General features: G+C 39.6%; 2 protein-coding genes across 2 annotated transcripts; one reads left to right on the forward strand and one right to left on the reverse strand.

Moving 5' to 3' along the window:
• The first annotated feature begins 94 nt into the window (after positions 1 to 94).
• On the forward strand, positions 95 to 1964 carry LOC143851309 (protein SODIUM POTASSIUM ROOT DEFECTIVE 1-like). The gene is made up of 3 exons (XM_077360689.1): positions 95 to 913; positions 1046 to 1121; positions 1720 to 1964. The coding sequence occupies exons 1-3, from the start codon at positions 368 to 370 to the stop codon at positions 1881 to 1883; spliced, it is 786 nt and encodes a 261-aa protein (XP_077216804.1). The 5' UTR covers positions 95 to 367; the 3' UTR covers positions 1884 to 1964.
• An 11602-nt stretch (positions 1965 to 13566) lies between these two features.
• Positions 13567 to 23553, reverse strand: LOC143851334 (uncharacterized). The gene is made up of 5 exons (XM_077360724.1): positions 22831 to 23553; positions 18715 to 18803; positions 15978 to 18095; positions 14653 to 14827; positions 13567 to 14564 (listed from the first exon to the last, which is right to left on the reverse strand). Exons 1-5 carry the CDS (start codon positions 22934 to 22936, stop codon positions 13909 to 13911), a joined length of 3144 nt encoding a protein of 1047 aa, XP_077216839.1. The 5' UTR covers positions 22937 to 23553; the 3' UTR covers positions 13567 to 13908.
• Between the last annotated feature and the right edge of the window lie 1992 nt (positions 23554 to 25545).

Here is a 25545-nt window from a genome sequence, read left to right on the forward strand (position 1 = left end):
GGGGTGTCATTATCAAAAGGAATGAATATATCATTTCCCTATATACATGTTATAAACTAAAGATAGTACCAACTGTAGTGTTGGTGGATGAAATAAATAGCAATACAAAGGAAAGTTGAGCAATTGGGTCTTGAATACTTAGACTGCCAGTTGCAACCAGAATTATAATATTAGTACTGGTCCTTCTATTTCTTTACTTCTGTGGGCTACCACTCTTTTTCTTTCTTCTCACTCTGCCTCTCTTGCCACAAGCTTAAAAACAGATTTTGTAAGCTCAGTTTGAGGTTCCCCCCTCTCTCTCTCACTCCAATAAATTCAGTTTCTTTAGTCCATACACACCTTGTTTGTCCATTCTTACTCTTGAAAAATGAATGGAATTGAACTCATTTGTGCATCACCAGACTCCACTGCAATATATATGAACATGGATCAAAATTCCACAATTCCCCATGGCGGTCGAGCCCTCGATCGTCATACTCCTCGCCTGATCGACCCGCGAAGAACCAAAGCTCCTCATCCATCTTCTTCCACTTCAAAATCAAAATCCTACCCTAAAAAAAGTAGGAAAAGCTCAACAAAACAAAATGACCTAACTAGCCCCCCAAGTTCCTCTAGATTTCTCTTGAGTGACGCATCTTTTTTCAACGTGTTGTCGGATTTCGACCCGGACGCATTGGTTCTGCCAGAGTCGGAGAGTTTTAGATCTCTCAAAGAAGTTGAATCCACTGTTTGGTCTCAATCTACTGAGCCCACAACGTCTAAATCTCTCAAGGAAGTTGAATCCACTGTTTGGTCTCAATCTACTGCTCCGGCGGAGCCAACAAGGTCATCTCTCAAGGAAGATGAATCTGCTCTTCAGTCTCGACCCATCAAGGATGAACAATCTGCCATTTTACAAAGATCACATGAACAGGTCTCTCTCTCTCTCTCTCTCTCTCTCTCTCTCTCTCTCTCTCTCTCTCTATATATATATATATATATATATATATATATATATATATATATATCATTTATTTTAATTGGGTGTTGTTGATTATTTCTGCAGGTTGTGGTTTTGAAAGTGTCTTTACACTGCAAGGGTTGTGAAGGGAAAGTGAGGAAACATATCTCCAGAATGGAAGGTAAGAAATAAACATTGGAACTGAAGTGATATGCCCTCTTCATAATTCATAAAATATGAAGGTTAATTTTAGGCTACTGTTTTTTTTGGATAGACTAAGATAACAAAATAATCTTTTCCAAAATTCTTAAGGCCCTGTTTGTTATGGATTTTGATGAGAATTGATTTTGAATCCAAAACTGATTATTGGACTCAATTGTGTCGATATTTCTACACCCTTTCGTAGCATTTTCCACCCCTCTTTTTTTTTTTTTTGGCCAAAATTGAAGAATACAATGAACAAAAGGTGTGCAACTTGGGACAGGCCGGGGTTAGATTTTGCTAAAAAATATGGTAAAAACTCAATCTGAATTCCCAAAAATCGACCCAAGTTGCACCCTAGCGTGTAAATGATATTTTTAGGAAAAAGCATTTCACCACAGATGAATTAAATGAGCCAGTGTGGCGGGTCTCACATGCAACAGACAGCTGCGAAATGACTTTCTGCAAAAGTTACTAGCAAATCCCAGATATAAAGGATTAATCTTGTGGCTCCCATTAGTGTGAGGCTCAATAGCGCATGTTAGATAACTGACAAGTGGTTTTGCTATTGTGAGCAGGGGTGAAATCTTTCAATATAGACTTCTCGACGAAGAAGGTGACGGTGATCGGAGATGTGACACCTTTGGGGGTGCTATCAAGCATTTCGAGGGTGAAGAGTGCTCAGTTCTGGCCGTCATCATCCTCATTGTCTTCATTGCCATCGTCTTCTTATATTTCTTGAAAAATTAAGAGTAAAAATTTAAATAAACATTTCCTTGAGAGACTTGTAAATTAGTGTATGAAAGCTCAAAATCTCTTCCTATCTCTCCCTCTCTCTAAAAAAAAATGTTGTCCTCTAGTCCCAGCTGGATTGCAAGAAATGCGAAATGATACCCCAAACGTTATTCGTTAAGTTTCGAAGGTAAGGAATAACGTTAAAGGGGGTGAATTTATCCTCAAGCAGTGATCCATTCTAACGAAAAACCTTTAGATGGATTTTTTGGGGGGGGGGGGGGGGGGGGGAGAGGGGGGAGGGGGGCGGGGGCAGGGGCAGGGGCGGGTTCTCTAAATTTATGAAAAAGTTTGGAAAGAATTTCCTACATTCTTACACCAGTGGAGACTTTACTATCAACACATCTAGCAACGGATAGGTGACAGCCGGTATAACTTTTACTGTGGATAATTCTACTTTTACTATGTTATAGTGAACAATGATAACTTGAACCAACCCTAGGCTTCCGACATGCAACAGACCATCCGCGAAATGCCTCCTGCTATGGACGCTAGCAAATCCCTAATTTTTATTTAGAAGGACATTCAATTTGTGATTATATCCGTCTAAATGAATGATAATCATATTATTTCCCTCTAAATTTCAGAAAGATTATACATAAATTCTTTTCCCTCAAAAATGTTTTTATTGCAATTTAAACAGTGCCTTAGTTTATAAAGGTACCTAGAAACATGTGGGCTAAATGAAAGAGAGGAGTAGGAGTCCAAATTTTATTTTCAAATTGTGGGTTCGTTTGCTTTTTATCATCTGTTATGCAAATTTGTAACCTAGAGAAAAAGGGCACTTCCAAGAATAAGAGATTGGTAGCCCACCACACCATTGAATTGATGGTCTGCCCGAACCTGTACTGTACATAATGGCAGTGTATAGCTGTGTATGTACTGGATGAAATTAATCAGTTTGGCCCCACAATCTGAACCTAATAATCACTTAAATTGAAATTAAATGGTTGAATGTGAAGCACAGAGTGGTTCTACAATTTACCATTGCTCCAAAACTTAGAGCCGCCGAAGAAAAAACAGAGTCGACTCAGGCGAGTCAATGATTGATGCTGTTAATTCTTCAACCCAACCGAAAGAAATGCTCGGGTTAGCTTTGAAAAGCTTAACCCAACCCAACCCAAAGAAATACTGACCCAACACGAGCCAAAATCGGGTTGAACCTGTTGAGTTTGGGCTGAAGACCGGTCGGGTTTGGGTTGAGCCAGACCCAATTAGTTGCACCCTTACTCCCACCCATTACATTAGACTTAAAACCTTACTTGTATCGTCAATTATCCTTAAAAAATACTGCCCCACACTTTATGAATTAGAGGAGATTATTCCCACTTTCCAGCTTGTTTTGAAGGCATTGATTCCCCTTGAATATATAAGACCTCTAGAGATGCTCTTCTTTTTCTTTTGGTTGGTTTTGGTGTGGGTTGTCTTTGCAAACATTCAATGAAATGACAGAAGGCAAAGGACTGCTCGTTACCACCTCTCAGATTCTTGCTTTCTTCACTATCAAAAGGACTCATCTCAGGGTGGGGCTCTGCTATTTCCTTTTAGTGCATTGATGAGGGCCATCGACCAGCTTGCCTTTTGCATCTTTTGTCCTTTTTTGAGAACTGATAGGGAGAAAATACGGTAGGACCGTTAGAGCCCGCCACGTGTCACCCTTATACCAAAGGAATCTAATTATGATCAAGAAGAGTATAAAGACAAGTGTTGGGGGAAAAATAAATAAATTCCCCTTCCACTTTAGACACATGGCATACATGCTAATGCATGGCAAGCACTACCGACAAGTGGCAAACATGCTAAAAACTTGGCATGCACAAGGACACATGGCTTATACACCAAAACATGGTCTAAGAACTCTAAGCCTATAAAAGGCACCCCCTTGCTCAATGGTGAGGGACACTCTTCTTCCCCCCATAAGCATGTTTATCTCTATTAGTCTTGCTTAGATATCTGTGATACCGATACCTGACTTGAGCGTCGGAGGGTGCCCCCGAGTCCCCACTCCGGGGCCCTTCTAACGTTGTTTTCTATGAGCGCAGGCACCCATGAATAGGAGCTCTACCAACCTAAGCTGCTGGTTTTGCCGATAGCGCTCGTCCGACGCCCAGATCCAGATTTTGGCATCATCAGATTGGCGCCATCCGTGGGACTCGAAAGAAAAAAAATCTGAGCATGACATTAGAGCGCACCTGAGGGGGGCAAGAAGCAAGGTTCAACCTAAAATCCGAGGATCATTCGGGCAAAGAAGCTAAATCCGAGGATCACGTCGCCTTACTCAACCGGCAATTCAGATCGACGACCTCCCCTGTTGTGTCAATGGTTTTGTTGAGTAATAGAACCCATAATGGAAGTGGGAGATTTTCTTTGAGGTAGAAAAAGGGAGAAGAGGGTTTGGGGAAGGATCTACTACGGCCGCTCCACGCAAATCCGGCCTTCACTCTCATCGTTCCACCTTCATAGCCACTGGCCACCTCCACCTCCGACATCAAAGTCGTTCATGGCGATGGCAAAAACTCTGCCCGCTGTCAGATCTTCCGCCAAGTAGAGATCCTGAAGCGTACGGACTCGTCCTGCACCATCTATGTGCTCCAAACTGAGTCGGATGTAGATGTTGAACTTCTCAAAGATACCGAGGCGTAGGACAACATAGTGGGCGTGAAGATTAGGTGAACACAAGCCCGGAGGGTTTGACCCGAGCACGAACGGGGCTACAATCAATGCGTCAGAGATATTTCTCTCCACCGGCAACCCAAAACCATCGGCCGATAGACTTCGCCAAAGGTCATCTCTAAAACTCTCTCTGTTTGTTTGTGTCTCTTTGCTTCTGCGTGTTAAAGGAGGAAAAACAAGGACTCTTGTCTTATCATACATTGCGATGAAGGAGGGCCAAAGCACCTTTTATTTATTCTTTTGGAAAAGAAGCAAGAGTGGGAAAGTGTCTAATATAATACCATTTATTAGAAAAGGTAGGTCTTAAAACTCTGAAGCCATTGTCTGGGATTTTTTTACAAATAGACTAAGAAAGGGAAAAGCAAAACCGATGGTCTTAGTTATTATTCTTACACCACCGTATAAGATCTCTGACTGCACATACAAATGATCAAAAGAGCGCCAAAAAGAACACTCAAAATAATAATTAATACTCAAATTCTTATGAGTTATTTGAATGACTTGAAAAATCCGGGCCATTTATTTAATGGGCGCTTATACGGAAATGCTACATACTAACGATCGGCGGTTAAAGTCATGGTAGACAACAGAGTATTTCAAGTCGCCAAGTAAATGATCACTATTGAGGTTTCTAAACCATGCGTAGAGCTGTGTTCTCCTCAGATATCTTGGTTGCAGTTTTATCTTGTTGAAATTCTATGTTTGCTTTTGAAATGCCATTTGCACGATTAATATTTGTGTTGAAGTTCTTCCTCTAGGACAAGCTTAAAAGTTCCGGCAAGGATGGGCTATAAAGTCCTAGGCCGAGATCAAAAGCCCTCTCCGAGGCTAAGCATCCCCGAAAAGACCCCTCCGAGGCACGACATCAACGAAACTCGGATCCCACCTTATACGGTCGGAGATACTGAGGCACGACATCAACGGAACCCGGATCCCACCTTATGCGGTCGGAGATGCCGAGGCACGACATCAACGGAACCCGGATCCCACCTTATGCAGTCGGAGATGCCGAGGCACGACATCAACAGAACCTGGATCTCACCTTATGCGGTCGGAGATACCGAGGCACGGCATCAACAGAACCTGGATCTCACCTTATATGGTCGGAGATACCAGGGCACACATTAACGGAGCCCAGATCCCACCTTATACGGTCGGAGATGCCGAGGCATGACATCAACGGAACCCGGATCCCACCTTATGCAGTCGGAGATACCGAGGCACACATCAACGGAGCCCAGATCCCACCTTATACTATCGGAGATGCCGAGGCACGACGTCAACGGAACCCGGATCCCACCTTATGCGGTTGGAGATACCGAGGCACGACATCAACGGAGCCCGGATCCCACCTTATATGGTTGGAGATATCGAGGCACGACGTCAACGGAACCTGGATCCCACCTTATGCGGTCGGAGATACCGAGGCACAACATCAACTGAACCCGGATCCCACCTTATATGGTCGGAGATATCTAGGCACGACATCAATTGAACCCGAATCCCACCTTATATGGTTGGAGATATCGAGGCACGACATCAACGGAACCCGGATCCCACCTTATGCGGTCGGAGATATCGAGGCACAACATCAACTGAGCCCGGATCCCACCTCATACGGTCGGAGATAGCGAGGCACGACATCAATGGAACCCCAGTCCATCGAAGCTGGAACATGGACAACCTCCAAAAGTTTTATCAGCAAAAAGGAAGACTATGCGCATCTCCACTTTCCGGCCCGTGATGTTTGCGGGACTGAAAGAAAACAGGGAGTGGGACAGAGGTAACATCTGGGTTGATCCCCCCGAAAATACCCTAAAACGCTCCCCATGAAAAAAAGACCTGTCCTTTTTAAAAGGGAAGGAAGGGCCCATCAACTCCGAGCTGATCACTCGAGAGGAAGATGACCCTTCCACAAACAAGATACCCTCAAGTGACGCCCCGCAAGGGCGCAATAGAGGTATTCTTGCCGACGAAATTAGAAATCAACAACATTCCATCAAGAAGAAACCTGCAAAAGGGCTCAACCACCCTCTACAGTGTCACATAAAATATGTAGAAAGAAAGCGAGCTCTCCTTTCCAGGTCCTCACAACAAAAAAAAAAAAGAGGGAGGAGTAAAAAGAAAGAAAGTTCGGAGAGTTATTACAAACCCAGCACAAGGGTCTGGCATTACCACTACAATTCCACCAGATGGAAAATACTAAGTACAGTGGGAAAGGCTCGGAACCCAGCACATGGGTCCGGCATTACCACTACAATTCCACCAGTTGGAAAATACCAAGTACAGTGGGAAAGGCTCGGAACCCAGCACATGGGCTCGACATTACCACTACAATTCCACCAGATGGAAAATACCAAGTACAGTGGGAAAGGCTCAGAACCCAGCACATGGGTCCAGCATTACCACTACAATTCCACTAGATGGAAAATACCAAGTACAGTGGGAAAGGCTCGGAACCCAGCATATGGGCCCGGCATTACCACTACAATTCCACCAGATGGAAAATATCAAGTACGGTGGGAAAGGCTCAGAACCCAGCACAAGGGTACGGTAAGGCCACTACAATTCCACCAGATGGAAAATACCAAGTATGGTGGGATAGGCTCGGAACCCAGCACATGGGCCCGGCATTACCACTACAATTCCACCAGATGAAAAATACCAAGTACGGTGGGAAAGGCTCAGAACCCAACACAAGGGTATGGCAAGGCCACTACAATTTCACCAGATGAAAAATGCCAAGTACAGTGGAAAAAGGCTCGGAACCCAGCAAAAGGGTCCAGCCTTACTACTACCATTCCACTTAGATGGAAAAAGAGACCGGTCGAGCAAAAAAAGGCTCGGACCTCAGGACAAGGGTCCGGTCACCCTACGGTTATTCCACTTAGATAGAGAAAATGCCCCTCGAGAAAGAACCGTCGAATGTAGCAGCATGCCCCTTCGCCTTCCCAGATTCCCATTAATACCCTCGTCACTGCATTCTTTGACTGGACAAAGGAGTAGGGGGTATTATGATAGGGAGAAAATACGGTAGGACCGTTAGAGCCCGCCACGTGTCACCGTTATACCAAAGGAATCTAATTATGATCAGGAAGAGTATAAAGAAAAGTGTTGGGGGAAAAATAAATAAATTCTCCTTTCACTTTAGACACATGACATACATGCTAATGCATGGCAAGCACTACCGACAAGTGGCAAACATGCTAAAAATTTGGCATGCACAAGGACACATGGCTTATACACCAAAACATGGTGTAAGAACTCTAAGCCTATAAAAGGCACCCCCTTGCTCAATGGTGAGGGACACTCTTCTTCCCCCCATAAGCATGTTTATCTCTATTAGTCTTGCTTAGATATCTGTGATACCGATACCTGACTTGAGCGTCGGAAGGTGCCCCCAAGTCCCCACTCCGGGGCCCTTCTAACGTCGTTTTCTATGAGCGCAGGCACCCACAAATAGGAGCTCTACCAATCTAAGCTGCTGGTTTTGCCGATAGTGCTCGTCCGACGCCCAGATCCGGATTTTGGCATCATCAAGAACAGATTGTGAGTATTGGACTCAAATTTCGGCTTAATTTTGAGTCCAACAATCAGTTTTGGAACACTGTCAGTTCTCAAACTCACATTGTCCTTTGATTTTTAAAAGGCGCGCTGCTGGTAGTTTTTGGGAATTATAATAACTTTTGAGTTTTGACAGTAGGTTTAATAATCAAAATCAAGGTGACTTTGTCTCATTATCGAAAAATGGTAGTGTAAATATCAGTAACGATGAATAGATAATGAATTGATGAGCATGTAAATTGCTTAAATTTAGAAACGAAAATGTTACAAAATAAATTGATCAATTTCTTATGATCAAATAAATATTACAACCATTTTATTAGATGTAGCTGAAATTTCCCTTCGATCCTATTTGGATTGCAGGAAATTTTTGGAAAGTTTTAGAAAAAATATTTCTAAAATTTATACTTTTAAAAAAAAAACAAAAAAGATAGCTTGAACCAACCCTATTAAATATTTAATTTGAAGGACCTTTTATTTATGATGATATGCCTCTAAATTAATCATAATTACACCAATTCCTTCTATATCGTATGGGTAAGTTGATAAATTAAGCCAGTAATTGCAATTATCATATGGGTTATCTGATGGATACAATGTTTACTATAAACTTATGAACTTCAATAAATTTTCATTTGGATGTATGATATTTGTTTCCAATTATGATGATCATGACTCTTTCACAAGACCAACGGTCACCATTACCAAACATATGTGTGACTTGTTGTAGAATCATCAATAGACGGACTCTGCGTCCTGAGCAATCCCGACTAGTTGTTTTCAATTTCAAATAAATAACATACCAATTTACATTTTTAAATTAAAAGGCACGACAAAAGGGGAAAACATTCGAGATGAATTTAACATACCCATGGCAACTGAGAAGGACATACTTCTTCCATAAGAGAAGAAGTTGAATGAAATCCAATGAAATGAGAAGAAGATAAAAAGCTTCCAAACAAAAATTGCATGGATATAGAGGTGGATGGTGATACGAACCTATCTTAATAGTTATTCTTAATTTTAGATATTATCAGTAGTTATCATATATTAGCTTTTACTTATTTTATTTGGAAAGTGATATGTTACGAGAATCTTTTTAGTAGGGATAGTAGCGTGAGAGAGATTTTAGAGAATAAAAGAACGATTGTAACTTTCTTTCGCAAATCATCAATGAAAAATAGTCTTCTTCTTCCCCTATTCTTCTGTTGTTCTTGAGGCTATCCCCCTCGAAGTGGGATTATTTGAGTCTCTCTTCCAAATGCCGTATTAAGTGGTATCAGAGCCGATGGCTTACGTATCGATAAGCATGGCAGATGGAACCGGACTTAAACAAATTGAGGCAGAATTGAAACTCCACTCTACGGCAATTTCTAAACTGCAAGATTCCGCCTCTCATCATTCGAAAGAGCTCATGAAGTTGCAGGATGATGTTGTTGCTCGAATAGAGGCTTCGACTGCAAATCAATTTACAGAATTCTACGACGCTTGGGAGCGACAATCATTCATAATGTGCTCGCTGATTCGGAAACTGGAGGTAATACTGTCGATCAAAGTGGGGTCAATTTTCCAAACTCAGCCCCTCCGTCAGGTACTTTCCAACCCCATTATGCAAAGATCGAGGCAATGATCCGAAGGGTTGGGTTTATCGTTGCGACAAATTTCTTGGCGTTAATGGAATCGATACGGAGCAAAGGGTGGCCCTAACTTCGATTCACTTGGAAGGTAAAGCTGTTCAATGGTTCCAATGGTTTGAGCATGCCCATGGAATTGTTTCTTGACTGGTCTTCAAAAAGACTATTTGTCAGCGTTTTGGACTAAGAATGGGAGATGATCCCATTGGAGATATTACGAGGCTTCTACAGACTGGGACGGTTGCAGCGTATCGGGAACATATTGAAAATTTATCCAGTAAAACTGAAGATCTTACTGATCAATTTTTTGTAAGTGCATTCCTTGCGGGACTTAAAGATGAGATTCAACCAGGTGTACAACTGCACAAACCTACAACTCTTGATCAGGCCATTGAGTTGGCTGGGCTCCATGAGGAATCAATCGATGCTATTACTTGTCGTCCTCGATCCCCTCCTAAACCTGGTCTACTGCCTTCACCGCCAGGTCCAAAACCTCAATTTGGTGGTAACAATGGCCTTCCTATCATCAAACACCTCACCGAAAAACAAATGATAGACCGTTGGGAAAAAGGCCTATGCTACCACTGTGATGAGAAACTTGTACCGGGACACCGTTGTAAGCGACCTCAACTGTTTCTATTAGAAGGTTGTGATAACGACGAGGTTGAGGCAAAAATAGAAGATACTGATCTTTCCCCTGAAGAAGTTCCACATGCGGATTTACAGATATCTGTGTTCACACTCACAGATTCGCCGTCATTCCCAACTATGCATATTAGGGGATTTGTAAAAAAAATACCGATTATGATCCTTGTGGATTCCGGGAGCACCCATAGCTTCCCGGACCCACGAGTGGTGAAACGATCCAGTTGTGTCACGCAAAAAATTAATCCCTTGCCGGTGACTGTTGCGGATGGTACTCGACTTTTAGAACAGGGACCTGTCATGAATTTCAAAGGACGATGCATGGAAATAATTTTTGTGTTGAAGTGCGTTATTGCCATTAGGTGGATACGACATGGTTTTAGGGGTACAATGGTTGACAACGTTAGGCCCAATAATGTGGGATTTTACAAATTTATGTATGGAATTTTCTCGTGATGGCAAAAAATTTGTTTTACGAGGCTCCACGTCGGGTGATGTTATGACAATCAACTCTCAACCGGTAAGCAGGGTTATGCAGAAATCTAGGTAAGGAATGGTAGCACAATCATGCTCCCTACACGCAGTAATTATCACTACGGATCTTATACGGATGATGCCACATGAGAACACTAGCTTGACTTTACGGAAAATTTTCCAAATTTTAGACCTTGAGGACAAGGTCATTTTGAAGGAGAAGGGAAATGATACGAATCTATCTTAATAGTTATTCTTACTCTTAGATATTATTAGTAGTTATCCTATATTAGCTTTCATTTATTTTATTTGGAAAGTGATATGTTATGAATCTTTTTAGTAGGGAAAGTAGCGTGAGAGAGATTTTAGAGAATAAAAGAACGATTGTAACTTTCTTTTATCAAAAATTTTAGAATTGAGATCTAACCAAAAATTACTGAGGATGATAATTCATTTCTCCATTCAAATATTGCCGTTTGAGGCACTCAATACATCAATTTTGAAGGATACCAAAATGGAAGCTGTAAATGGTTGGATCATCCCAAGAGAGGAGAAAATGGGAAGTCGAGGAACTAGAAAAGGTCTTTAATTCAAAATTGGAGACATTTATTTCTAGACAAAGTTTAAAAAGGATAAGCGGATTAAAGATGCACTAATTGCACTATGATCCGTGTCTTTGATTTTGGGTCCAAAATGATAACTCAGAATTAACGTTTTGGATTCTGAGAATCGATTTTGAGTCCAAAACTGATTATTGAATTCAAAATGAACAGGTCATAAACTTAAGTTTTAGTCAAATTATCCAAGCGGAATAGGGAGTCCCAAAGAATAGTTAATCCAAAATTTACAAGAGGAATTCTAGACTGAAGGGAGCCCTTGCAAAAAAGAGGTGAAAGGGCTCTCCTATTGGCTGCACATCACCATCATGTTTGATGTGTAGCCAATGGGGGAGCCCTTTCACCCCTTTATTGCAAGGGCTCCCTTCAGTTTAGACTTCCTCAATTTACAAATGTATTGAAGAGAAATAACATTCCTCGTCATTACACAAAAGTAATTTTCATAATTGATAACAAATGTAATTTTTAAGCAATTTTTAGGCCCCACAGGGAAACATGCATAGTCAAACAAATTTTACTGGTATATCCTTCAATGAAGATGATTCATCTGCTCCTCACATTTGTAAGATAATTTTATTTTCTATGAACCACGAACTTTACTTGTGGATCCTTTAATGAAGTATTTTTAAGAGTTGGTGTGAAAATAACTAGAGGTGTAGCACGGGAAAGAAGGGTTATGTAAGCAAACTATGTATTTAAACTTAATTAGATTAATAAAAATATATTTCTTTTTCTTGGGAAGTGATGTATTTGCCCCCTTTCTTCCCCGGAAAATGGTAGATGATCCATTGAGGAACAAGTTTTTCTCAGTCATCCTGAAAGTTTAACGCCACTCCAATCATTTGAAATGTTGTTTACATGCTTTTGAATAGCCGAAAGTATAGTTGTCAACATGGTTTCAATTTTCGGTTTCGGAATGCGTTTCGGTCCTCTCTGATGCCCAAATTTTGAAATCTCAGCCGAAATTTCCGTAATTTCGGGAAAATATTAGATAATTATGGTGAAATCCCTTAAATTTCGGATCGAAATAAACGACTGTTTCGGGTTTTATCGATTTCAATTTCGGTCTCGACCGTAACCCGAAATTTAAAACCATAGTTGTCAAACTCTTACGACTCATACGAGTCAACTCCCGAATCGAGTCTAGTCATCGGGCTCTTGAGACGAGTCGTATGGGTGACTCAATTCTATTAAAGACTCGTCTGAATTGCATGGTGACTTGAATGAGTCACTGGGAGTCGACTCGAAAAAATAACACTCTTACGAGTCGAGTTGCTGGGCCTGAGCATTCTTGTTTTGATGGTTGAAAACTTGGAGCTTGGAACTTCGAAATTAATTGCTTTTGTGCATGCATGTTACAAACATATATTTATTTACATTTTTTGCTTAGTGCTTTATCTATGTGCTATTAGGTTATATTTTGGGAAATGATAATTCCCCCCCCCCCCTGAGGGATAAAGCCCCCCCCCCCACCCTTTAATGTTATTCATTAAGTTTTAAAGGCAAAGAAAAACATTAAAGGGGGTGAATTCATCCTCAGGCAATGAACAATTCTCACAGAAACCATTGAAGGGGGGATTTTACCCGTTTAGAGGCGCAGAGGGGAATATAAGTTCCCTACATATATATATATATATATATATATATATATATATATATATATATATATATATATATATATATATATATTTTTTTTTTTTTTTTACATGCTTTAACTTTTGATATATAATTATATTTTTTTCATCTAAATTTCTGTTCTTATCAAAAACTCTTACGAGTCATGAGTCAAGGAGTTTTTATATGATGCCCGACTGTTAAGTAGCGTCAAAAAGCTACCACCCTTGATATTTGATCTAACAGCAGCACACTTTTTAAGAGGTAGCTGTTGGATCAAATATCAAGGGTGGTAGCTTTTGAAGTACCACCATGATGCTACTTCATGGTCGGGTACCATATAATTTCTCCAAGTCTAGACAAGTTGTAAAATTAAGAAGTCAAGTCACCAGTAGATAATTATGGCAGAAAGTGCTAAATCTCTACTGCACAGGTTGTCATTCCAAAATCATAAGAGCCCATGATCCAACATTTCTGACCAGTCAATGAATGCTAAGAAATGATAAATGAAGGTTGCCACTCCAAAATCATAAGAGCCCATGAGCCCATTTCATATGGGGAGTAGAAAATCGAGCAAGGAGTTGGGCTCACTTCTCAGAACAATATGGAAGTAGGAGCAATTTCTTGGCATTCCCATTCGATTTCCAGTTGAAGTGTGCAACTTTATATCTATCTTTCCTTTAAAACTGATCATATCATTTCCAAAAATGTACCATCCATCGATAAGACAATGCAGTTTGGTTGAAGAAACTCCTTATATTTCACCACAAGAAGAGAGATCCAACTTGACTTCTTCCATCAGCTCATCCAACAACAATCTCTCTATTTCTCTACCTATTGTATCAACATCTTCTTCTAACTCCAGCCATCCTACTTGCCTCCCCATAACCTTCTCGGCCGAGTCTCCCTGCCCTTCCTTGCTGTGCCTAACCAGCAACTTACTCAACTGTTCCACAAGTGCTTCCCCACTTGGCACAACCCAAGTTCTTCTCCCTTTCGGCTTCACCCATGGGTAAAGTTCCGTCCATGGCCTGAGAATCTCCGCGAGCCCTAAATTTATATGATCGAACAGTAGTTTCATATCTGATCTTAGCCATGCCAGCTGCTTGCCATATTTATTCTCTAGCTTCTCAAACACGTCTGGGCCCACAGGCAATTCTGAAGGGTCCCATGTTGGAAAGACTATTTTGCCATCACCACCATGAAAACCTGAGGTTACGAGTACGTCAAATAGGAAAGAGAATGATCTATTCTCCTCTTCTATAAACATTCCTGAAAGTTGTTCCTTCTCTTCTGGAAGACCATCACACCCTTCTCCAGTTTCTTCATCGCTTGAGACAATGATTTCCAATTCGTCAGTGGATGGTTCTATTGACTCCAACTTGAGAAGTTGCAGTTGCATCTGGAGCCCTGGAACGCAGAAAGAAATGTAGAATTTATAAATGTAAGTGATGGTGGAAATAGAGGGAATTAAGTATAGAAGCTTTTGTTCACTAACCGTGAAGATCCGCACTGACTCTTTCAAAGCATTCAGAACTGGATACTTCTACTTCAGACAGAGGTTCTAAGACAGATACTGGACTCGGCTGTTCAGCTTCCTTAGAGCTTTGAGGAGACTCTGGTTCTGCTACATGGCAATGGGACCCTACTTCAGGGTTGTCTGCTAGTGTTTCCTGGAAAATGACAACATATAATTTAGGAAACAATCCCAACACTAAATTGCTGGCAAAATGTCAACCTTATTGAAGGGAAACAACATTAAAGAAATATGAAATCTGAAAATTTTAAAACCAAAGGCATGCATTATAGAAGCAACCAAATCATACTAGTAAAGCAAACACAGAAATGGAGAAGCACAAAAGTCATTCTCCAAGAAGTTACAAAGAATACTTGTAAAGAAAATTTTGATGAAGAAAATAAGTACAATTTTGACACTTGGATAATAAGATTCTATCAAGAAAGAGGCAAAGAAATGGAAGTGCTTTTCTTGGTCCAGTAAAAGCAAAAAATTCCCACTTTTCTACAAAACATTGATTGGACCACGAATCATGGTGGAACCCAGAAAATCAATATGGCGTTGTTTCTTAGATGCAAGAACCAAACACGGACACATGTTTACACACCATGCATGTGCTGGTGGTCCTATAATGCAACAAATAAGGTAGCAACTCCAATTCCCAAAAAGGAACAAAAAAGGAATGAAAAGAAAGAAACAGGGGTACTCTACTGTGCTACATTAGCCTATATGTTGCTTGATGGGTATGAATCTCAATGAGGTAACTGTTGGTTATGAGCTCTGAACATCCACGTGAACAAGTTGTTCCCAGCCACCGAAATCCCACATACTGTTCCTCAAACATGAGAAAACACTGACAACTATTTTAGATATGCAGGCCAAAATAAGCTGTTTGAGGAATACTAGCTAGCAGATGAACTTAAAAATATGCATACCTTACTGGGAAAATAACTGACAAAATACCTTATATATACATATAAAAAATAAATTAGATACATTGAAAAACATTCAAAATGTGAGCAAGAAAAACTGTAATGCATGATAAATTAAACAATGTTTTCCCTGATTCCCAAAGTGTGTACACCCATTACCAACATGCAATTTTTTAAAAACAAGGATTAACAGTTAAACAGATGCTATCTGATCCTTATAAGAGAATGGAAAAGCTCTATGAAGCATAAGTATGAATCAAATAAGTTCATCAAAAGGGAAAAGTATGCAATTTAATCTTATACTGCCCAGAGAAATAAAAAGGTAGCAATCAACCCATTATATTTGAAGACCACCATGAATGAGAGAAAGCATACCTCCATTATTAAGTCATTCTGATCATAAGCAGTGGCGTCTCTGTCATTCACCAGCATCATACAGGGAGGTTCTGAAAGCTTATCCTCATGGGTTTCGTCTCTGTCATTCACCGAAATCATACATGGAGGTTCTGAAAGCTTATCCTCATGGGTTTCATCTCTGTCATTCACCAACATCATACATGGAGGTTCCGAAAGCTCATCCTCATGGATTTCGCGAGACATTTTTGAATCATCACAGTCAACCACCAAGATTTGATCATTTAGTTCTGCCTCATCATCAATCCAACCAGGAACCACAGCCCTTTGCTCAAATTGATACTCTGCCTTGAACCCATTCTTCAGGTCATTGGAACTTACATGAATCTCACGTATAGTTTTATCTTCCATACCAGTAGAAAGAAGACATTCGGATTTCTTAGAGCTGGATTTTATGCTTCTAAATGATGAAGTTTCTTTCTGTTTGAAGAAATCTTCCTTGAACTTGTCAGGGTCCAGATTGGTCGCCTCTTTTAACATGAAACGAGTGTCGCTGCTGAGAGCTCCACGTCTGATTCTCGTCTTTGGATATCCATGAACAGTAGATGGCGGTGAAAGAGATCTGAACCTTGATAAATTTCTACAGCATTCATCCTTCCAGCCATCTCTGCTACTAATACCCAAAGGACAATCCCATCTTTCAAGGACCTCATTTCTCATTGACTTGTCAATTGAACCATCGTGACCAATTTTATAATCCAATGCCGGCCTTATTTGTCTATCAGGCAGAGAAAGCATTTCACCCAAGGTACTCGAGCTCCTATCTACCAACCCCACTTTTTGAAACATGTGAGTCATATTCCAGCGCTCAGAGAGGCGTTTCGTGGCCTCCCTGCTAACAGATGAGTCAGTTGAATGAGACAATGAGGGTCGGTACCGGTTACTCGAATCATATAAGCGCCTGGAACTGGATGTCAACTCATCAGAGCCATTTGGGGAGTCCTTTGCTGACATGTTATATGAGTTTCCCTTCAGAAAATGCCCTCTCCGTCCTGAGGTCAATACATTTATAGAGCCACTGCCTACAGACCGTCTCATTTGTTGAGTAATTTCCCTAGCAATTTCTCGAGGAGCTTTGGGCCTATGCCTCACAGGTTCCTCATTATTGGCCAATGGCGGACGATGCCTTGACTCTAGGAATAATTCTCGATTTCCCAACCTTCGGAATTCTCTACGCTTTCTGTGAACAGAATGAGAGCTTTCTGAAGAGTTATTTGATGAAACATCACTATCCATATTTTGTGCCTTTCCAATACTTGGCTTCAGAACGACGATCCTTGTAGGGAGAAAGCAGGCGTCGGATTCGACATCAAATCGCGTTTTCACTGACTTACGTGAATGAACAACACTGTGCTTGTTGCGACTAATATTATCATTTTCATGTTTTTGACGGGAGTTCATGGCATCCTTGTTCATCTGCACACGACCTTCAGTCTGTGTATCTGGTTTCCAGCATATGTCACCATTTTTAGGTATAACCTTAGATGATTTGAGGACTGTTATATGACTGGATTGGGGAGGTATTGGAACCGAATGTAGATCATGGAGATGAGTTGTGAAGAAGGAATCAGGTTCTTGTAGAAGTTCCAGGAGAAGATCTTTATTGGAATCTAGAACTTCCAAGGCATCATGAAATTCTTTGGATTGGCGAAGGTTTTCGTCAGTTGAAAGTCGTTTTGCATGCAAGAAGTTCTGCCGGATGAAATTCATTTTTGCCTCACTTGGCTTTGATCTCACATTTTCTTTTTGAACCAGCCGGTTATTGTGTTTCTCAATCTTTGAGGTTTCCGTGACTTCAAAGACATCCTTGAATTCTTCTTGCCCTGTAACAATATTCTTCCGAAATGAAAGGTCCTCATAGGAAGCATATTTCTCTTGGAACCCAGTAGATGTTCTATGGAAACAGTCTTCAAACATTTTCTTTTGCCTGTGGACGAGCGGCTGAATCGGCAGTGCATCAAGACCCATCAATCTTGCAATAACACTAGGTGAACGTTGTCTAGCCTCCTTTTCTTTAGGCATTTTCACTGGTGTAACAGTAGCTTCCTTCGAAGAACTCCGCATAAACTTAAATGCAAACTAGGAAACATGAAAACAGATAATGTCATCAATATTAGCATGTAAAAAAAATCTGAATCCATGAGCCTGGCCACCGTAAAGTAAAATACACGTGGATAGACATATACACAAACAGAGAGAGAGAGAGAGAGAGAGAGAGAGAGAGAGAGAGAGAGAGAGAGAGAGAGAGAGAGAGAGAGAGAGAAGAAAAGCTGGGATCAATACATAGCTAACTATGTTCTGTAAATATCATACAGCACAGAGAGAGAAAAGAGAAGCTGGGATCAATACATGGATAAATATGTTCAGTGAATATCATAAAACAGAGAGAAAGAACAGAAAATCTGAGATCAATTCATCGCTAACTATGTTCTGTAAATATCATAAGACAGAGAGGAAGAAAAGAAAGGATGGGATCAATTCATAGCTACCTATGTTCAGTAAATATCATAAAACAGAGAGACAAAGAAAAGAAAAGCTTGAATCAATTCATAGCTAACTATTATGTTCTGGTAAATATCATAAAACAACTTCAAGAATTTGACTACTTGCAGTAATAAATGAGCAATTTTTTATCTAATTAAGACTACACAAAGTTCCTTCATAAAAAATGTTGCGCCATAAGAGAAAGACCACTCACCGAATTGTCCACAGAAGGAATGCTGCCATCAAGAGAAGAATCCAGAACCATCTTCGAACCGTCCATTCGCCTTTTAATATGCCCCTTCCCTGGAAATAAATCCCTCTAACATTAAGCAAGTAAAAGAAAACACTTATCGTCCAGAAAAAAAACAATCCGAATACAACAGCTCGAGACAGAAAATTTTAGAAAATATTCGTAGCATAACAAGAACACTCGGCAAATATGCTTATCAATGAGGAGGATCCTCCAAACATATCATAAATGCAACAAAAGGTGCCATATAGGTACGTGGATTTTATAATCCAGGATTGTAAAATCCTATATTTTACTAACTAAATCTAGGATTTTTTCCTTGTAAAATCCAGGCTTTAGTATAAAATCCAATGTTTTGCTTGTAAAAATACTGGATTTACAAAATATGTGCCTTCAAACAGCCCTAAAGAGTCTGAGAACACACTATTATACCCTAGAATGAAAGAAATTGCAAGGGAATCATATCAAAAAAAGAACAAAAAAATGAAAAAGAAAAAAAAGAGAACTCACAGATAGAAGACACTATTCGATCTAAAAGAAGACAAAATTAAACAATACATTCTACAGGACGAAAGAAATACATGCAACTAAACATATCGAGAAAAGCAATATCAAAACTGTTAGAAACGGTTGTCCACTTTTCTATTATGCTAATTTAGATTGTTTTCTTTATTTAAGTTATTGCCATATTTAGGGTTTCCTTATTTTCCTTTTCCTATTCTGCTGATTTATGTCTCCTTATTTTGCTCCCGCTAATTTCTATATAATGTAGATGCCGTATGGCTATTAAAAAAGGAATAATCACAATCAGTGCAGTTAGCGCATTAGAGGCATGAGTTTCCTCGAATTAACTCATTCTTTCCCTTTTCTCTATCATCTTCTTCCCTATTTTCTTTTCTGATAGAACGGTGTTCTATCAAGTTGGTATCAGAGCGGTTTACTAATGGAGGCCTCTTACTCGCCGTCAGAAGAATGAGATTGGTATCAAGGATTTGAAGGCTTATTCCATGGCTACAGGAAACAAGAATGGGTTGTTCCCAGAAGAACTAGCCTTAGAAGCAAAGTTTGATGCGAGGGATGCGCAGATCAAAGCACGAATCCAAGCCGTTGAGGCAAAGATCAAATCGAGAATTTAATACCTCGAAGAGAATAAAATGAAGATGTTTAGAGAATTGTTCTCGCAGAATCCCAATCCTCCACCAACAATTGCCACCCGAGAGAGACCTGATCTTGTGTCTGAATCTACCATTGTGCACAAGGATCAGTCTGAATAAGGCGATACAAACTTCCGTGATTGTCGAATCAATGAATGTGATAATCAAGGTGGCGAAACGTATATTAATAAAGATCAAAATTTTCTACGCATTAAAATTGAGTTTCCGCGGTGGGATGGTAGCGATCTAATTGGCTGGGTGTCCCGAGCAGAGGGTTGTTTTCGATTCCATCAGACAACGGAGGATCTCAGGGTCGCAATCGCGTCTATCAATCTCGAGGGAGATGCTACTCAATGGTATGATTGGTTTGAAACAACTTGTCATAGAATTCCTATTTGGAAGGAATTCATAGAGGGTCTATTAGTTCGTTTTGAGCCATCTTGGTACGAAGATCTCCATGGCGAGCTAGCAAAAATACAGCAAACAAGAACTGTCTTGGAGTATCAAGGTCGCTGCGACCGACTCTCAAACCGAGCATCGGAGCCACAGTTGGTTGGGACATTTGTCGCAGGACTCCGTCCAGACATTAGGCAGGAAATTAAGATGTATCGTCATCGCATGATAACGACAGCTATCTCTTATGCGCAATTGCAAGAGGAAATACTAAATGAAGACAGTCGGCGTTCGTATGAAGGCTTTACCGGCCGACCCTCTGATCTTCTTCGAGAAGGTCCCATTGAATCCACAGGTCGTAACATGAATGTGAAGCGATTGACGGAAGAGGAACTCAAGGACCGAACGACTAAGGGGATATGTTGGCACTGTGATGAGAAGTGGCACAAAGGGGCATCGTTGCAGACAAAAACAGTTGTTGATGATCGAGCCAGTTAGCTATTCCGACGACGACGATGAGGATAATCAACCTTGAGGACAAGATTGAAATTAAGGGCGAGGGAATGTTAGAATCGGTTTTCCTTTTTTCTATTATGCTAATTTAGATTGTTTTCTTTATTTAAGTTATTGCCATATTTAGGGTTTCCTTATTTTCCTTTTCATATTCTGTTGATTTATGTTTCCGTATTTTGCTCCCACTAATTTCTATATAATGTCGATGCCGTATGGCTATTCAGAAAGGAATAATCACAATTAGTGCAGTTAGCGCAGTGGAAGCCGAGTTTCCTCGAATTACCAAATTGGAGTCCTGAGTTTCCTCGAATTAACTCATTCTTTCCCTTTTCTCTATCATCTTCTTCCCTATTTTCTTTTATGATAGAACGACGTTCTATCATAAACCCCTAAATCCTAATGACAACGCTCATAAGAAAGAAATTCAGTATAATCACATTAAAATCCTAGATTTAAATGAAATAGGAAGACCTACTTGAGCAACAAAGAAGAAGCATGATCCATTCGCATTCCAAGTATAGAGAAAAAACCTAAAATCCGTATCTTAAATAGTACTAAAACAGAAGCCGTGGAATCAAAATTAAGCAACAAATTCTTCGTAATGAAAGAAATATAATGTATATGTCTATGATTTGTGGACACGGGCATGAGTGTCGCGTGTCGGCACGGAGTGTCGGACACGGCAAACCCCCATAATTTAGAAACGGGGACACGGCTAAAATAGAAAGTACATATAATCATAATTTGTCGATATGGATACGTGTGTTGAGTTTCAACACAAATATGAATTGTCTGAAATGGCAACATCTAAAAAATCTTGAAATGGTGATACGTACATACATAAAATTATTGATTATTACACAAATATGTGTCAACACGCCCACATTAAGTTTAACACTCCTAGCAATGTATTTAAAAGTGTCCAAAGGAGTGTCGACACGGCTGGACACGAGTGTCGTGTCGGTCACGGCAGGACATGAGTGTCAGCAATAAATTCAAAGTGTCGGCTAAGAAATTCAGTATAATCACATCAAAGTCTGAAAATAGAATAAAATCAGAACACCTACCTCAGAAAAAAAAAAAAAAAAAAACAAGAAGGATAATCCATTTCCATTCCACAGACATAGAATACTTAATATCCGTATCTTAAAATAGTGCTAAAAACAGAAACTGTGGAATCAAAATTAAAAAACAGATTCTTGGTGCTAAAAAACAGAAACCGTGGAATCAAAATTAAACTACAGATTCTTCGTAAGGAAAGAAATATACATGCAACTAAACATCTCGAGAAAAGAAAACACCTAAACCCTAGCAAAAACACTCATAAGAAAGAAATTCAGTATAATCACGTCAAAATCTTAAAATTGAATAGAATCGGTACACCTACTTTCAGCGAAAAAAAAGGATAATCCATTCGCATTCCACGTACATAGAAAAACTAAAAATCCGTATCTTAAATAGTGCTAAAAACAGAAACCGTTGAATCGAAATTAAACAACAGATTCTTCGTAACGAAAGAAATATAAATGCAGATAAACTTCTCGAGAAAAGCAATATCAAAACCTCAAACCCTCATAACAACAATCATAAGAAAGAAATTCAGTATAATCGCATCAAAATCCTAGATTTAAATAAAATCAGAACACCTACTTAAGCAAAAAAGAAGAAGGATAATCCATTTGCATTCCAAGTACAGAGAATGCCTAAAAATCCATAACTTAAATAGTGCTAAAAACAAGAAACCGTGCAATCAAAATTAAGCAACAGATTCTTATACATGCAAACAAAACATCTCGAGAAAAGCATTATCAAAACCCCTAAACCCTAATAACAATGCTCACAAGAAAGAAATTCAGTATAATCGCATAAAAATCCTAGAATTGAATAAATAAAAAAAAGAAGGATAATCCATTGCCATTCCAAGTACATTGAAAACCTAAAATGTGTATCTTAGATAGTGCTAAAATCATAATCGGAGAAACAGAAACCCTAATATAACAAAAAAGGAGCTAATCCAAACCTTCTCTATGAGATCTCTCCATCAGAACAGTATTTCCACCTTTGGATTTAAAATCCAAAGGTTTCTCCCTACTGTGAGATGATCTCTTATGCTGAAACGGATCCATTCACTCTTCCACAAAAAATTTGAAAAAAAAAAAAAAAAACTCACAGCACGAATTTTAAAGAGAAATCCATGAGAAAATCTCTCTCCCGTGCTCGAAGAGAGATAAGAGAGGGATCCAAAGAAAACATTGTCTGAAAAAACAAAATTTGAAGCTCGTTATATAAGCTGCAGAGAAGCGTGAAAGCGAATCTGGAAACAGATGTTGTGGGATTACGAGAATCGAAGAGGAGGAAAATGCGGGGAGAGAGAAATAACCTAACAAGAGAGAGGAAAAGGGGCTGAAAAAGACAAAAAGAGTGGGGTGGGAGAGTTATATATAGTGTTGGGAGTGGGTTTTGAAACGGCGACACGAAATAACGGCAGACTAAACGGAGTCGTCTTTTACCTGTCAGGGATCGACAACTGTTTTGAACTTTCAAATAACTAAACCCTAACCCTAACACTTACACTAACCCTAACTGCCACTGTATCTGCCTTTTTTTTAAAACTTGGGATAGTCTCTTCTCGTGTTGTGTTGGAGCAAGAGTAAGCTGCTCCACTAGTTCGAGTTACGGAAACAGCCTCTCTGCAGAGCAGGAGTAAGGCTGCGTACATCTAGCCCTTCCTAGACCATGCAATGGTGGGAGCCTCGTGCACTGGGCCGCCTACAGTCCCTTTTTGTGTAAAAGTCCTAATAAATGCACTAGATGAGGGCTGTCCCAAGTGAAAAAAGGGCAAATATATCACTTCCTAGTAAATTTTACAGGAAAGCAATTAATAAGGAGAAGGGCTCTTAACAGTCTTCAATCAATTTCGCGATTTTCGAACTTGTTTGGTCGAAGAGGTTTTTTTAGTTAAGTATTTATTAATGTTAGAGGACTCCGAACGAAAATCCGTTATGAAAAAATAAAAAATGGGATCCTTCTCCGTGACACATGCGCAAGAAAACAAAAGATATGGCGAGAAACCCCAACTAATACCAAAATTACTTCGAAAACGGCGGTCATTTGCACTTCTTTATTTTCAGGATGGCTTTGGTTTTGGAAGTAGTTAGGGAGATGATAAATTTGCACTCAGATAATGCGCACCCCTTTTAGCGTGAATTGTGGGACATACTTTAACGCCTTTTGACGTCAATTCTAGTTTAACAGGGTGCGAATAAATCATCACCCTATAAAGAATGCTAATGAGAAGGGTGCCTGCAAAAACCTGTGGGCATCTAATAGCATTCAATATTTCATTAATTTTATGCTTTTCAGAGCGGTTATAAATGTAGTTGGGTGACATGGATCCAATGGGGTGCCCTTGCAGCTGAGTTTATGCAAGGGAACCCTACAATTTAGCATCCTTATAATGTTATCATCAGATGAAAATGCATCTAATAAAATATTAAAATATTATATTTTAGAAGTAAAATTTTAAAATAATAAATAGCGATCTTCGATCGCTCGATACGATCAAAGCAGATTAGCCTCTATGAATGCTCAATAATGGCATCATTTGACCAGTATGTTGGCATTTTTTTAGTGTGTGGCTACATTAGTGGGACACACTTAAGAGAAAGTGTTGTTTTTCCTTATTCACTGTGTTTCATTCACAAAGGGAGTCTTTAAGATAAATCACAAGTGTTTTGAAACTTTGGAAAACCTAAGAGTTAGTCATGTGGTAGGATACGAAAACATGTATCAAATTCTATAAATATGTGTTTCTTCTTGATGGGAGCACACGTATGATTTTATAGCAAAATTTCCATCCTAAAGAGAGGGTCCCTAATCTGAGAGAAAATTCAGCGCCTGCGATTCCATCGAACGAGCCTTAAGGTATTCTCAATATTAGAAGATCTCTCTTGCTCATGCGTAGAGCAGATCATGTTCGTGGTTCGTCGAGGAGCGAGAGATTCGTGATCTTTACTTCTAATCGCTATGGCCGGAGGTAAGTTCTGCATTAATTTCAAATTAAATAAAGTTTTCACAATAATGATAATTTTATGATCCTTACCTTCATCTTTAGATGAGCTAGGTGAGGAGAACTGGTTTTATACCCAGATCGGAAATCGAGCAAATCAATTATCGCCACACATCACAAGACCCATAAACGTTTCGCTCGATTTAACTAAAAACATAAAACTTACCCAACATTATTTTGGTACACATGGGAGTCAGCTGTCACGTCATTTTCCTTGGGAAACACTTTAGAAAAGGAACTCTATTCAGGAAATAAAGACTACAATGGATAATAAGCAAAATAGCAATATTATAGGGATAAATTTTCAAATGAATACTAACTTAAATAACGGCATCAACAACAAATCTCATTGAAACAGAAAGCGAGAAAAAATAAACTTAAAATTTTAAATAAAAAAATTCAAATAAAAATTTCATTGCAACTGGGTGGAATCAGAATACCACCTCTTAGAGCAGGAAACAGATTCCAACCTTCTTTCCTCTTCTAATTCTACTAAGGTGTCAATTCTGCCACTTGATTCTTCTTCTTTTCTTTTCTTTTTTATCAAACATAGGCCTCAATGGCATCCGGATGCCAGAGATCACTAGGTATTGTGTTGAAGATTTCAAAATGAGAGTAATATTTGTCATTTGGTGAACACATGATTTAGCACCCATCAGTTAACCA

The sequence above is a fragment of the Tasmannia lanceolata genome, unplaced genomic scaffold, assembly GCF_043159265.1.
Source record: "Tasmannia lanceolata isolate RefF3 unplaced genomic scaffold, GAP_Taslan_0.1 ptg000018l, whole genome shotgun sequence".
Taxonomy (NCBI): Eukaryota; Viridiplantae; Streptophyta; class Magnoliopsida; order Canellales; family Winteraceae; genus Tasmannia; species Tasmannia lanceolata.

Excerpts from the sequence above, each read along its gene's own strand:
- LOC143851334 (XM_077360724.1), bottom strand. The coding sequence starts at position 22,936 with ATGGATCCGTTTCAGCATAAGAGATCATCTCACAGTAGGGAGAAACCT. Across the intron at positions 18,096-18,714 it reads TTCCTTCTGTGGACAATTCG|TTTGCATTTAAGTTTATGCG; the intron begins GTGAGTGGTCTT and ends CATGTTTCCTAG. Across the intron at positions 14,565-14,652 it reads AGTCAGTGCGGATCTTCACG|GGCTCCAGATGCAACTGCAA; the intron begins GTTAGTGAACAA and ends TCTGCGTTCCAG.
- LOC143851309 (XM_077360689.1), top strand. The coding sequence starts at position 368 with ATGAATGGAATTGAACTCATTTGTGCATCACCAGACTCCACTGCAATA. Across the intron at positions 914-1,045 it reads TACAAAGATCACATGAACAG|GTTGTGGTTTTGAAAGTGTC; the intron begins GTCTCTCTCTCT and ends TTATTTCTGCAG. Across the intron at positions 1,122-1,719 it reads ACATATCTCCAGAATGGAAG|GGGTGAAATCTTTCAATATA; the intron begins GTAAGAAATAAA and ends TATTGTGAGCAG.